Source organism: Arachis hypogaea, chromosome 7, assembly GCF_003086295.3.
Source record: "Arachis hypogaea cultivar Tifrunner chromosome 7, arahy.Tifrunner.gnm2.J5K5, whole genome shotgun sequence".
NCBI lineage: Eukaryota > Viridiplantae > Streptophyta > Magnoliopsida > Fabales > Fabaceae > Arachis > Arachis hypogaea.
The window spans coordinates 20,298,974-20,314,903 of record NC_092042.1 but is presented as its reverse complement, the minus strand read 5'-3'; the positions used below and the strand labels follow the sequence as shown (position 1 = coordinate 20,314,903).

Here is a 15,930-nt window from a genome sequence, read left to right as displayed (position 1 = left end):
AATAAATCCTCAATCAATGTGGGAGGTCCTCTCTGGCTTCTATAAAATTAGTTCAATGATGTTTTCAAAAAATTCATGAAGCAAGATGGAAGCAACACTTCAGAGAAAAAGCATATTGAAAGGATTCGATTAACCCTTTTCAACCAAATTTCAAAAATGTCACTTCGACTGAAGATCTCTTATGGGTTGTAATTTCATTATTCCACTCTTGCAAAAGCTTCCAGAATGAGGATCTAAACTTCACCCCTTTCATACGTCGAAAATGTTGACCACTTTGGTTTGAACGACTCATTTTCCCAAATGATGATGATAAAAATAATGTAGCAAGTGAAACTTGGGCAAATCTTCTTGTTGTTCAAGTATTTTCGATTGGGATTCCTCAATATAAGAAAGAGCAATTTAAGGTGACTCTTTGGTGTGGGATTTAGAATTCTCATAACTTAAACGGCAAGTGCACCGGATCATCCAAATAATACCTCAAGTGAGTGAGCGTCAATCTCACGAGGATTGATGGACTAAGCAACAATGGTTATGTAATTGGCTTAGTCAGATAGACAGAAAAGGGGTTGTTGATGGTTGAAGATGCATAAAGCAATAAATAAGAGAATAAAGAAAGAAAATAAAAGGTTTGGTGTGAAAATAGTAAGAGAAAATAGTTAAGGCTTCGGAGATGTTTACTTTTCCCGATTAAAAGTTCTTACCAACTATTTTAACAATGCATGATTCATTCCATGGCAAGCTGTAATTAACTAAACCCTAATTTCTTAGTGATTTAGTTTCCTCTAACCTTCATTAACCGCCACTCTCGTGGTCACTCAATTCCGATTAGAGGGTTAAGTGCAAAAATAGTTTATGGCCACAAAAAATCCTAATTACCCAAAGCTAATTGGATTATATGTTACATATCCCAATTAGTTAATGTAATTAGCAATCTAGGAGGAATTTGTTTTCAAGCTGTTGTTCAAGCGAGATAACTCTCTCGAGAATCACAAAAACTCATGCAAAATAAGGGTCATACTCTTATTCCACCCAGATTCATAAGATTAAGAACGAAAATAATTCTTGAAACTGAATCAATACATTAATTAAAATAGAAAATCAATAGTCTTAATCCATAAAAATAAACAGAGCTCCTAACCTTAACCAAGAGGTTTAGTTGCTTAAGACTTACAGAGAAACTAGGGTTCTGAAAAATGTGCGGCAGTCTAATCCTCGGATTAAGGGTGGATCTTATTCCTCTTATACTAACCTAATTTGATTTGGAAATAAAATAAAATAATCAAACCTAAAACTAAAAGATATTGTTTGTAAATAAAAATTACAAAAAGAAAATAAAATATCACTAATAAGTGTTAAATCCAATTGGGAAGCTCAAAGAGAGGGAATTCGGGCTGACACTAAACACTGGCTGGGTGTTTAGCGCCCTTGAGGGGGCAGCACATTGCTGGCTTGTGTCCCTTGCTGGCGTTAAATGCCAGTTGGGCGTTTAGCATCCAGGGGAGATGCTGCCAATTTTTTTTTTCTTTTTGCTCCAAACTCTGCCAAATTGTTTCGAATTTCACCTTAAATCATAAAAATACTAAAACAACTCAAAATAGCATCCAAAGAGGATTTTTGCACTAAACATTATGAAATTAAATAAAATCAAATAAAAATAACTAGAAAATGAAGGGGAAAAGGGTACAAGATGCTCACGCATCACAACACTAAACTTAAATTGTTGTTTGTCCTCAAGCAACCAAAAATAGTATTGGACCAAGAAGAGAAAATTTCTGAGACTTGAGTTGTCATTTAAGCTCAAGTCTAGTTACGGAATAGGGCTAATGACACTCTAATTCTGAATAGCTTCAACATCTCACTCTTCTTTGAAGCTTAGAAATATTAGTATCCTTCATAACTAGAACTCGGATAAAATTATAAATTCTCTTCTTTAGGCTCTAATTGATTCTTGAACATAGCTTTTTCTTTCTTTTCTTTGATACTTTGTACCTTGAGCCTAGCCGTGACTCCTATTCATAGTATGTGGTATGATTGGACTTCTAGTGAATACCACTTTCATGCCAGGTGAGAAGTCCTCAGTAGGAATCTTCTTGTTCCTCTAGCCTTTGGGTACCTTCTTCTTGGGTCCTCCTCCATCTTTGGTGGGTGATAAATGCCCGACACCAAAATTAGGTCTGATATCAGGGGGCATTGTATGGCTTTCCACCAGGTGAGAAGGCTTAAGCATTGCTTTGTATGTAAGTACCTCTTTTGTCAGAGAGTGATGGAGGTTTGTAAACCTTGAAAACCATGCAATCTTCATGTAACCTCAACACTAATTCACCTCTTTCAACATCAATGAGGGCTCTTCCAGTGGCTAGGAATGACCTTCCTAGGATTTTGGGGTCATCTGTATCCTCTCCCATGTCGAGTATCACGAAATTTGCTGGGAGGAATAGCTCTCTAACCTTGACCAGTACGTTCTCTACTAGCCCATATGCTTGCCTCAGAGACTTGTTAGCCATTTGCAGGGATATCCTTGTTGCCTATGCTTCTTGGATTCCTAGCTTCTTTATTACAGACAGAAGCATCAGATTTATGCTTGAACCAAGATCACACAGTGCTTTTTCAAAAGTAATAGTCCCAATGGTATAGGGAATCAGGAAGCTTCCAAGGTCTGGAATCTTCTTAGGTAGCTTCCTCTAAATCAATACACTGCACTCTTTGGTCAGGACCACCATTTCGTCCCCCTTTAGGGCCTTCTTCTCAGAGAATAGGCTTTTCATGAAGGCCATGTAGGATGGTATCTTCTCCAACACCTCAGCAAAAGGAATATTGATGTGCAACTTTTTAAAGATTTTCAAGAACTGAGTAAAATACTCATCCTCGGTCTCCTTTTAAAGCTTCTGAAGGTGTTGTACTTCAGGCCCCTATGCTACCAATAGGGCGTGTAACAGTGTTTTTCCATCCTTTTCTTGAGCCTTTTCTTCCTTCAATTCTTCAGCAGCATGCACCTCCTTATGCTCGGCCTCTTTGGCCATGATAAGGGCCTTGCACTCTTCCCTTGGATTCACCTCTATGTTACTGGGAAGAGTGTTAGGAGGTCTCTCAGGTATCTTCTTACTCAACTGACCCACTTAAACTTCCAAGTTTCGAATTGAAGCTCTTGTCTCTTACATAAAGCTGTAAGTGGTCTTGAAAAGTTCAGCAACTAGTGTAGCTAAGTCAGGAATGTCTTGGCTCTAAGAAGGTCCTTGCTACTGCTGAGAGGGGTGGAACTGCCAATTGTTAAACCTATTCTGATTGGAGTCATCCTGGTTGTTGTTGAAGCTTTGTTGGGGCTTCTGTGGTTACTCTCTCCACCCAAAGTTAGGGTGATTCCTCCATCCTTAATTGAAAGAATTCGAATATGGATCATTGTTGGGATTTCTGGAGGAGTTGTCCATGTAATTTACTTGCTCAGTGGTGGGTTGAGCATATCCATAAGCGTCCCCTTGGTTGCAGCTTCCAATCATGTTATATTATGCGTCTTGAGTATTAATAGCTGAAACTTTCATCCCACTCAAGTGTTAAGAGATCATACTAATCTGTTGGGATATGATCTTGTTTTGAGCCAAGATGGCATCCAGTGTGTCCACCTTCATTACTCCTTTCTTCTAAGTAGTCCTAGTGTTCACAAGGTTCCTCTCAGAAGTGTATAGATACTGGTTGTTGACAACCATCTCAATAAGATCGTTCGCCTCTTCAGGCGTCTTCTTCATATGCAGGAAACCACCTGCAGAGTTATCCAGTGATATCTTTGCCATCTCAGAGAGGCCATCATAAAAGATCTGCAACCTGGTCTATTCAGAAATATGTTAGGAGGGCATCTCCTGATTATCAGCTTGTATCTCTCCTAGGCCTCATAGAGGGACTCTCCATCTTTCTGTCTGAGGTTCTGAACATCTACCCTAAGCTTAGTTAGCTTCTGAAGTGGAAAAAATTGGGTCAGAAATCTAGTGACCACCTTGCCCCACGTGTCCAGGCTCTCCTTGGGCTAAGAATCAAGTCACTGCTTTGTTTTGTCCCACACAGCAAATGGGAAGAGCTTGAACTTGTAAATCTCAGAATTCACTCCATTCGTCTTTACAGTATCACAGATCTGCAGGAAGTTAGAGATGAATAAACTTGGATCTTCCTATGGGAGTCCATGAAATCGGTAATTCTGCTGCACCAGAGTGATTAGTTGAGGCTTAAGCTCAAAAGTATTTGCACCAATAGCAGGTACAACTATACTGCATCCATAGAAGTCAGGAATGGGTGCAGTGTATGAGTCAAGCGACCTCCATGCATGCTTATTAGCGTTTAGATTTCCACCATTAGCATCCATGGTAAGCTCTTCAACTTCCTTTTCAAAAGATTTCTTGAGGTTCTCTCCGGCTCTGTAAGCTCTAGCTTGTTGCAAACGCCGTCTCAAAGTCCTCTCAGATTCAGAATCAAGCTCAAGAAGGGGTTCTTTATCCCTGTTCCTGCTCATAAACAAACAAGAGACAAAGAAAGGTGGGAGTCTCTATGTCAAAGTATAAAGAGCTCCCAGTGAGATATCCTGTATAAAAAGCAATAAAAATAGTTCAAGTAAGCAATTAAGCTAAAACTTTCGAAAATAAGAACGAGAAAGTAACCTAAAATTTTTAAAATTAAAAAGAAAAAGACACTACAAAATTTTAAAAAAATAAAAAGAGAAAAACACTAAAGGGACACCAATCTTAAAATCAGAAATTAAAGGGAAAATAAATAAAACTAAAATCGAAAAAACTAAAGAAAATTAAATAAACAAAAACTAAGAAAAAGACCTAATCTAAGCAACTAGACAACTGGTAGTTTTCAATCACAAACAATCCCCGATAATGGCGCCAAAAACCTGGTACGGGATTTAGAATTTTCAAAACTTAACCGGCGAGTACACCGGGTCATCCAAGTAATACCTCAAGTGAGTGAGGATCGATCCCACAAGGATTGATGGATTAAGCAACAATGGTTATCTAATTGGCTTCGTCAAGCAGACAGAAAAGGGGTTGTTGATGGTTGAAGATGCATAAATCAATAAACAAGAGAATAAAGAAAGCAAATAACAGGTTTGGTGTGAAAATAGTAATAGAAAATAGTTAAGGCTTCGAAGATGTTTACTTTTCTGGATTAAAAGTTCTTACCAACTATTTTAACAATGCATGATTCATTCCATGGCAAACTGTAATTAACTAAACCATAATCTCTTAGTGATTTAGTTTCCTCTAATCTTCATTAACCACCTCTCGTGGTCACTTAATTCCGATTAGAAAGTTAAGTGCAAAACTAGTTTATGGCCATAAAAACCTTAATTACCCAAAGCTAATAGGATTATATGTAACATATCCCAATTAGTTCATGTAATTAGCAATTTAGGAGGAATTTGTTTTCAAGCTATTGTTCAAGCGAGATAACTCTCTCGAAAATAATATAAATATTATTTATATTTATTTATTTTCAAAAATTAATATCATTTAGATTTTTTTTTATTTTTGAATATAAATATTACTAAATATTTTATATATTTTTGAAAACAAATATTATTTATATTTATTTATTTATTTTCGAAAATAAATATTATTGGTCTTTATTTATTTTTGAAAATAAATATTATTTATATTTGTTTACTTTCAAAAGTAAATATTATTTATATTTATTTATTTTCGAATATAAATATTAAATGTATTTATTTATAATATTTAAATAAGAAAATATTTTTTATTTATGATTAGAAATAACAATATGTTATATTTATGTAAATTATTATTATAAATATTTATTTCTATTCATTTTTATTTATTTAAACTAATATTTAGTGAATAAATTTTGTTGAATCAGCCAAACAGTAATTTGATGGTTTGTAAATTGGATCCGTTGCAGTCGTGAAATCCGATGGTCGAAAACTACTTACGCTCAACGAGATTCTACTATGTCTCTAGGATTGGGTTCATAAAAGGATTTTACCCCTTATTAGCTGCTTTGGTGGAAAGGTGGAGGCCAGAAACTCGTACTTTTATATTGCTGGTGGGTGAGGTAACTGTGACACTGGAAGATATCGCACATATATTTGGCCTACCCATTGATGGAGAGCCTGTGAGCGGCTGGACAAATAGTAGCAGTGACTTCCTACAGAGTCAGAGTATAACTATATTCGGTTACGAACCGGTTGTCAGTAGTTCTTCAAAATCTTATATAAAGCTGGGTTGCGTTCGGGGTATCAGAGACGTAGAGAAATTGGACACTGAGGAGTCTATTAAGAGATACATCAGATGCCATATTTTCTGTTTGTTGGGTTCGACCCTATTCACGGATAAGTCACCGCATATGCCCACGGAAAGTATCTACCATCGCTTCGCGATTCCGAGCGGATCCATACTTAAGTTGGGGGTCAGCATGACTCGCATATCTTTGCAGAGCGCTATGCCATACATCACGATATGATACTAAGGAGATGGATGGCTCTTTTAATTTGTTGTTTGTTTGGGGATGGGAGTGACTACCGTATATTGCGCCCATACCTAAACAGTCCCTTCCACCGGCTGTGATACCAGTTGCCATGAGGTAACAGTTCCTATCTTAGTCCTGCATTATATTGATAATGCATATTTGATTGATGGTAACCTTTTTTAATTTTTTCAATGAATCAAGTTTTAGGTGGAGTCATTCCTATCGGAGCAAGGCGTGGTTATCGAAGACCATAGTGATTTTTAGGCAGGAAATAGACTACATGGACAAGATAAATATTTAGGGTTCATATGATTCTCATATCCAAACATTAATATTAGGGTTCTAATTTTCTAATAATATGTGACAGTTTGTGTGGCGACCATACGAATAGTTGATCATACCTGACAAGTTACATGGACACCTTGAGGTATGAGATGTGTGACATCATTGCTCCGTTATTGTCATTCGAGTGTGTCAAATGGTATCATGTGAACCGAATGATGCGTCAGTTCGGGTATGCACACCCCTCCCCGCCAGTAGCAAGAGACATTCCATTAAAAGAGAATTGCATCACTCTTCTAGGAGTACAACTTATATGACTGGACAGTTTTACATGGGGGATGGATAGAAGAATGGGACAACCGTCGTAACGCTCGGTTGCTGGATCTGCACCCTCTTCCGACTTGGACTTTATACTGCCATTGGAGTACTAGGATTGGTACGTTGCTTCATACGGACATCTGTTGAGATTGTTGGAGTACGTTGCTCGGCATCCAGATCAGCCACCAACCCTACAACCACCAGCACCACAGCTACCAGCACCTCAGGATCCACCTCAGTACGCAGTGTTTCAGCCGTTTCCTTATTATATACCACAACCACCAGACCACAGTCATGGTAGCTATCACAGTCACCACATTGAGTCTAGCCACCACATTCAGTCTAGCAACCACGGCGAGGGCAGTCATCACAGACATCGTAGTCAGCACAGTAGGCACAGCCAGCACTCTCAGCATTTTTAGCACAGCCACCAGGGTCAGTTCGGCCAGCATAATCAATCCATACTTACCATTCTGGCCGGACATGAATGGTTTGACTTTTTGTCGATCCCATCGCAGATTCCCATTGACGGTCATGGAGATAAGTAAATACAGCATTGGGCCAATGCTGATTTGGGTCATTGGCCAGAGCTTACCATTATGCCTACACCGTCAGGGTCAGCTGATGGGCATGGGGCATCAGTAGATATGGCCTAAGGTCTACGGGGCCATGCTTCCAAGCACACATCAAGGGAGATGTCGTGTGACAGTGGTTTCACCCAGCAGCATCGGGGATTTAAGGTTGTTGGTGAGTACAACCCTGGTGCATCTGCTCCAGCAGAGGTAGGTGGGTCGGCCACTCCAGCAGAGGCAGGTGGGTCGGCTACTCCAGTTGTGGATGACTTAGTTTGGGGTCACCCGTATGACTTATGGACGAAACGAAATCTACCTGATAGGTTTACTCCATCGCGGTTCGATCAGGGCATGATGGGCAGGGGATTGAACTGGTTAATTCGAAAGAAGTGAGCTTGAGTTTAGGTTGTTTAGGGTTAATTTTAAGAATTAAGTTGATGTAATTCGTAGTTAATCTTTTGTAATGTTTACCTATGTTTAATTTCAATTATGGTGTCTGAATTAGGTGAATGTAAATCTTGATTAATCTTTTGTATGCGTACCTCACAAAGGCAGTAAATGATAATATTAACCGAACATTAAAAACATCGAAAACATCAATGGATAAACCCAAATTAAAAATACAAACACAACGAATATCAAAAACATCAATTGACAAAATTCAAAGTTAAAAATACAAACACGCTTGCATATATCAAAAACATTAAATGAGAAACACAAAAACCAAGACCTAGGGAGGACCATCGTCACCAGCACCATTCGGTCCAACACGCTGGGGACATAGACAGCATATCCGAGGACCACGTATGTCCCGTGAATCCATTTCATTCAGGTATCGGGTCAACTTAGGACGACCTTTCAACACGTGCCTCAAGGCATGATTAACGACCAATGTGGGTCCCTGATAAGCAGGTCATGTCTCTACATTGCCTAATGATACGAACTCAAATCTATAGACCTTACGAACCTCTATCATCCTGTACACATCATGCAAATACAGCTGCCAATCGAGTCGCTAGTTGGCACAGCAGGCAATAACATGTCGACATGGTAGTCGTTCCACCTGAAAGTGCCCACAGTCACATGTCCATCGCTCAAGATCAACTACCAACACCTTTCTATTAGGCATTTCACACACCTCAAACACCTCGTTTTGTCTATCAAATTGGTGCACAACTATATATTTCCAGCACGTTGCATATTTGTCTTCGCTGTTGTGCAAATACAGAGCAAGTAAATCCGGCACGCTTGCGTTCATGAGTCTCGGCACTCTTCTGCATAAATAGTTCATTTAACCAATAATACATTGCTTGGACAATGGCCAACACAGTGAAGTTTCAGGCACCCTTCAACACTGAATTAATGCACTCCACAAGATTCATCGTCATATGGTCCCATTGATAACCCTCATCAAATGCCAATACCCAGTGTCTGAGTCCAATGCATCGCACCACCAGGAATATGCCTCGCCTCGCTCTTCCAACCTCTTATAGTTAATGTTGTACTCATCCACCGTCCTTGAATACCCTATATTGACAACAAGTTTTTGTAGGTGCAGTACTTTGAATATCCTTAAAAAGTTGCTACCGATGTGCTTTATACAAAACATCCACCATGCTCTCGGAGGTTGCCAATCACCACCGGAATGATTTATTACTGCCCGGATTGACTCATGTCGGTCTGAGATCATACCCACACCGTCTTTTCTAACAACATGCCTTCGTAGATTCCTAAGAAAGAAGTGTCACGCATCAGCTGTCTCCCCCTCCACCAGGGCAAAAGCGATAGACACAATGTTCTAGTTCTCATCTTGTGCAATAGCAACCAGAAGTGTACCTTTGTATTTTCCATATAGGTGTGTGCCGTCAACCTGAACTAGAGGCTTGCAATGCTTGAACGCCCTAATGCATGAATTGAAACTCCAAAATACGCGGTGAAGTATTATAACACCGTCCACCTCCTCACTCCCGTTGTACATGGGTCGTGTTTATATTTGGACAATTGAGCTTGGCATCTTCTGAACCATGACTGAGAGCCACCATGGCAAAGCTTGGTAAGAATCCTCCCAATCACTGAAAACTTTGGCTATAGACTTCTACTTTGCCAACCAAGCCTTTCGGTAACTGATGGTGTAGTTGAATCTTGAATGGACTTCCGCAATTATAGATTTGACCTTGATAGACGGGTCAGTCTCAACCAATGGCCTTATAGCTTCAACAACTGTGTTTGAGTCTAACTTAGAATGGTCTTGTGAAATCGTTCCCATGGTGCACGTGTGCCTACCAGTGTATCTCCGTATCTTCCAACAACCTTTTTTTCGTATCAAGCTGACTCGGGTAAGCTAGTCGAACCCACGCCCATACGTCTTGCATTTTGCATAGAACGTCTGTGGTTTGGACTCATAAACATTATAGTCGACTCCTCTAGAGATAGTGTAACTTCTAATTGCTGCGACGACAGACTTTCTAGAACTATACTCCATTTAGATCTTGAACTCTCCGTCCTCAGGGTCAACAACGCCTATAGAAAGCAGAAATCATCATTCATTGATCCATCCAAAATATAAAAACACAAAAAAGTATTATTCACTCATCACGTACCTATGTTTGCATATTCCGGGAATTTCAGTGCATTCATGGCGTCAAGATCCAAGTTACGCATAAAAGGTGGGACGTTCATCAGTTGACTAACTGCGGGATGAACCACTACATTCTCCGCTGCTGCCTCGACTCCCACATCACCATCCTCATCTTCGTCGCCGGCTTCATAAGTGGCTTCGAAGTCCTCTTCATTGTCACTGTTCATTCCTTCGTACACTGCAGCTCTATCATCCTCTATATCTAAATCATTTTGAATCTCATCTCCCTCTACGTTTTCAAACTCAACATACAACTCAATATGTGGTTGTCGCATTTGAGTCTGCCGGTGAATTTGGAACATATTCTGCATACTCATTTTGTCAATGATCGGCATAATATCAAACTGTATTAGAACACTAAAAACTATAACCGGATTCCGGTACAAAATACTGCTCACTCTCGTCAACATTCCGTTCTCCATGCTTTGACAGAGACCGTTCTGAAACTCCATCAACGTCATGGTGCATAGAATCACAAACGAAAATGGATTCTGACACACAAACCTCACTCCTTCATGAGTATTCCGTATAATCTCACCGTTGCGATACATTACCAAGTTTGTGGTACCCTCAATTACACTAGCAACACAATTAAAGAACACTCTTCCTCGCAATAAAAATGGTATCGAGTTTTACCTTATATATAGCAGAGCACTCAACACACCCCCACGTGCTGACTCAGTACGCCCCACACTTTTTTATTCATCAGTCAATGACAGTTTGCCATGTATAACACGCCTCCTCCTCCTGACTTAGCACGCCCCCATGTGCTGCAGCTTCATGCAATCAGACTTCACCACGTGGCTATCACGCCTCTCCACGGGCTGCATTCAAGACCCTTCGTGTTGAATTTTTCATTTGACAACTCCACCAATTGGTAAATATACGTACTGCACCTATTTTTAAATAAAACACCAATAATAAATCCATAACCAAATTTTTTTAGTCATAAAATAAACACAAAACTAAATTTTTTAGCTTTAGCTATACGTAATTAAATTTCAGAATCATATTTACATTTAAAAAGAAAAAGAAAAAACCAAAAAAAATAAAACTTCTAAGAAACTAAACACACTCTTAGTCTTTGGCATCCCTTCCATCTCCGATCGCTGTTTCATGAGCACACTGCAATGCTGCATGACCTATTGATTCCATCCTTCGAGAATCGTCATGACCGAAGCAATTCCCGTGACGCATAAAAAAGGAATGGGAATCAGGGATCACTAGTTTCAGGTTTGAAGGATTTGATCCACCGGGATTCATCAAATTAATATCAAAATAATGGATCGCCTCCTCCTTGAGCCAATCCTCCAAGACCTGTAACACTTCTGCCTTGGGCCGCGTTTTCTTACTAGTTGATGTTAACTACATTATACAAAAGGCCCATCATGAGGTTCAATTGGATAATCATTTTCCGGGATAATTGGTTGCAGCCAAAAGGATCAGGCACAACATATAACACTATCTAATCTCATTGGAATTAGGAATACATTGGGATGGGTTTTTCGAACCTGCGTCTCTTCAACTATCACTTTTTTGTATTGTATCAAAAAAAAATTAAAAATAGTCAAACTTTATTTTATTTAATATTTATTAATTATTAAAATAATTTTTTTTCTAGTAATACTATTTTTGTATATGATGTCAATGTCATCCGCACAATTGGGTTATTGAAATAAGGAAATAATTAAATAAATAATAGAACCGGTGCGTAAGATCATAGTCCCGGCTTGCTTGGTGAGATTTCCCGTATTATTCCATATAGAGTTTAGGGTTTAAAAAATTTAAAGGTTCGATTAAAATTTAAATAGAATTGAATCGAATATAGTAAAATAATATATTTATGTATAATATTTATATATTTTTGAAAAAAAATTATTTTTATATTTTATTATTTTAAATTAGTTAAATACTAAAATATTATATTAATTTAATCGGTTAACTAATTTATTAATTAATTTTTTTAAAATTTTTTAACCGATTCATTACTTAAATTAGATCGTTTTAGTGATTGATTTTTTATTAATCCAGTTGAACTCATCGGTTCATCCAATTCTTAAAATTATAGTAAAATTACTTATTAAAATTTTAAAATAAATAATTTTATGATATATTATTAAAATTTGTATGACCTAAAAAATAATTCAAAATTCACGTTAAATAAAAGAGACTCTTCTTGTCAATTTAAATTTATAGAATAAGTTGTTTGTGATAATTTCTAATAAGCTCACGAGTATATCAAGCACCAAACATTGGAAATTGATCTTCAATTTAAGGACTTGTTAGATGAAATATATAGACAATTTAAATTTCACCTCAGCTCAATATCTTCTAAACTGAAAGCCGCCCATCTTGTGGAACTCTGGATGGGTAAAAAGGAGTAAAATTTAAGATAGTATTTTTCTATTAGTATATCTGTAGGTAAAAGTCTTCCAAAGAAATTTATCTATTTTTTTGGTACAGGACTTTCACATCAATTCAATATTTCAATTTATTCCGAATGATTGAACTTCATCTGTTTTTACTTTATTTTTTGTTATTTATTTTTCTCACCAAGGTCTTCAGACCAATTGCTTATTTCAACAATTCGTCAGACTCGTGAATCAAACGATGCTATTATGCCCTATCAATCATCCACGTATATGTTTACAGTAAGATCATTTACACTTTTTCAAAAGTATAATCCATATGAAATTGGAACTTGGGCAGAACTTCCATTTCTAAGTACTTAGCAATATACTGGTAGGTTGCTTCTGTTGGATGTACACTGTCCCAAAATACATACTTTGAAGCATCATCACATACCGGCGTGATTTCGTTACACAATGGAGTCACTTCAAATAAACCTGTCCCACAACATCCTCTCTTGGTTTCCTTGAAACCTGTTTGATCAAAGATACCAAAAGAAAATATAATAACTGAAATCACAAAAATTCATTCTAATATTTTTAAAACAAAGATCTTTGTGAAATGAATATTGTAATGCATAAATTATAGCTCACCATATTTTTCAGGTTGACTAATGAGGTTGATCAATGGGTCATATATGTTTGCATAAACAACTCTGCTTCCTGGAAGCATTTCTTGCAGTACAAGTAATCGCTTTGCCAATTTTTTATTGTAGATCTCAGCATCTGAATTCTCATCCTCTACACATTTCTTTTCCTTTAAACTCACAAACTTGACTGTAATTTGAATGGGGATGCAACCAATGCATGAAAGCCCAGTCACAGAAAATTTTCTGCATCCAACTTCGTATAGTTCCTACGATTGTACACCAAATATCATGCTAGAGTAATGTTGTTTGTACACCAAAGTGAGCCACTAAAATCAGCCACTAATGTATTTGTGTATAAATACATATATGGTTTAATTTATTTTCAATATGTATTTGTATTTCAATATGTATTTTATACTGGTAACTGATTTTGGTGGCTGATTTTGGTGTACCCCGTTGCATAACTCATGCTAATAAGTATTGCATCTATTGTCGTTATTTATAAGTTTTTTTTTAACTTTCTTGAGACCAAACTAATGTTAAAATTGGACTAAATTAATAGCAATGTAAATCTTTAGAAATAAAACTAATTAATGTCATGAAAATTTTAGGGGATAGTTTGCTATTATTATACATATCTCTAAAGGAATAAATAATTGGTTTAGTCTTGACATTAGCATAGTATGTGATTACAAGAAATGACACTTGCTTTCTTACCTTGATGAAGATTTGAAGCTTGTTTTGTATAAAAGCTTGGTATCCATCAATGTTGAACTCAGATCTTCTAGTGGGAATGTCATAAAAGTTGAAAAGGAAATCATTAGTTCCTGCACTAATAATGACCAAAGCATCTCCAATTATTCTTTTAGCTTCTTTTTCCCCAACAATGCACTTGATTTTTTCTACATAAGCTTTGAAGAGCTCAATCTGCTTAGACATTGGTATGGCACCGGTCAAAACCGCGGTGAACTCATCGAAACCCGAGCCGCCGGAGGCAAAGCTAACACCGGTTAGGAGCTCTTCGTTGGAGAGGTTTGGGTCCAAGAAAGGAGGGACAGTGTCTTTGATGTTCAAAATGGAAGCAATGAAGTCAGGAACCAATTTTCCATTGGAGAATCTTCCAGTGGGAACATGGCCAGGGAAATCTCTTCCATATGGATAATGATTTGCTTTTCCTAATGTTTTGATGTAGTTGTTGTTTCCTGTGTCCACTGTGGAATCACCAAAGATTAGAATTGATGAGAATTTTGGCCTATTCAATGTATTGTTGCTTGTAGCAATAACAATGCTGCAAAGATTAATCAAAATGATGATGAAGTAGTGGGCTTTTGTATATGCCATTTTTGGCTCTATGCATTTTTCATATGATATGGCTTAGATCATTATATATAAACAATTCATGTGATATGAAAAGAGAAGGGTTAATTTCTTTTGGGGTTTAAATTTGTGAATTACAAGAGAACTTTGCTTAAGAAATCAAAACTTGAGATAGATGTTAAGACAGGTAGTTTAGGTGGGGGAAAATAACATGAAATGAAAGGAATCCTGGTGAATTTGATTGAGTCAAGTGTTAGCAATCTTGAACATTCTTATTTTGTGACAGAGGATTGAAGCAATTGGATTGTATTCGAAAATTCGAAAGGGAAAAAATGGGAACATTTTAATAAATTTTAGAATAATGCAAAGTTTGACTAATTATTTGTTCTTACATACTTTAATTAAGCTCTAGTAAGTAGTATATATGTGCATGATAGATCAGAGTCTCTAAAGTAATTATAATCTTTTCATATAATTGCTTACAAATATAAAAAAGAGTAACTAGAAATATTCTCTACGCATCATTGCAGTAATGGTAAATTGACTAATTGTAAGATATGGTCCATTCTTGATTTATTGACTATTTATTGAATCTATAAGAAACAGAAACTGAATTTATTTTTTTTTTGGGGTGATAAATTGAAAATCTATTCTATCTATTCTATTAATTTATTATATAAAAATTGAGTTTATGCACTTAATGATGGAGTTAACGTAGCATGCTTCTGAGAGTGTTTTTTAATTTATTTTTTTTTAACTCATTAAATACAAGTTATTACAATAAACAAACTATATCAACTAATTGATTTGATTACATATTTAAATATCACATAATTTATTAAATTTATATCAATTTGATTTGGTAGTATTTTTTAAATTTATTTCTTTTAACATTCTATTAATATTTTTTAATTTATTTCTTTTAATTTAGTAAACTAAATTTATTATGTGTATTAATTAATTTGATTAATTTATTAGTCGTTCAAATAATAAATTTATGAGTAAAATAGGCAACCAAAATATTTTCAATTAATAATCAAATCAAATCAAATCAAATCAAATCATATATATTGAGCCAAATTTAAATAATATGTATTAAGAACTAAACTAAAATAAAATAATTTTTTACTTATTCAAATGGAATTCAATAAAGACAAATTAATTTTGCAAGATAATCATAATCTTTTGGTCTACTGTATATAGATGATCACACAAAATCATAAGAATCATCATTTTTATTGCTCTTACTATTTCAACCAAGGTTGTCAAACTCGCGAGTCTAGGTAAACTCGTGGAGCTGACCTAGACTCGACTCGTAAATTCGACTCGTAGAC

At 36.5% G+C, this 15,930-nt stretch overlaps 1 protein-coding gene across 1 annotated transcript; it reads right to left on the bottom strand.

Annotated features, from left to right (window-relative positions):
* Positions 1-12,747: 12,747 nt before the first annotated feature.
* LOC112702736 (GDSL esterase/lipase At2g30310) lies at positions 12,748-14,741 on the bottom strand. The gene is made up of 3 exons (XM_025753893.3): positions 13,997-14,741; positions 13,284-13,545; positions 12,748-13,163 (listed from the first exon to the last, which is right to left on the bottom strand). Exons 1-3 carry the CDS (start codon positions 14,618-14,620, stop codon positions 12,943-12,945), a joined length of 1,107 nt encoding a protein of 368 aa, XP_025609678.1. The 5' UTR covers positions 14,621-14,741; the 3' UTR covers positions 12,748-12,942.
* Between the last annotated feature and the right edge of the window lie 1,189 nt (positions 14,742-15,930).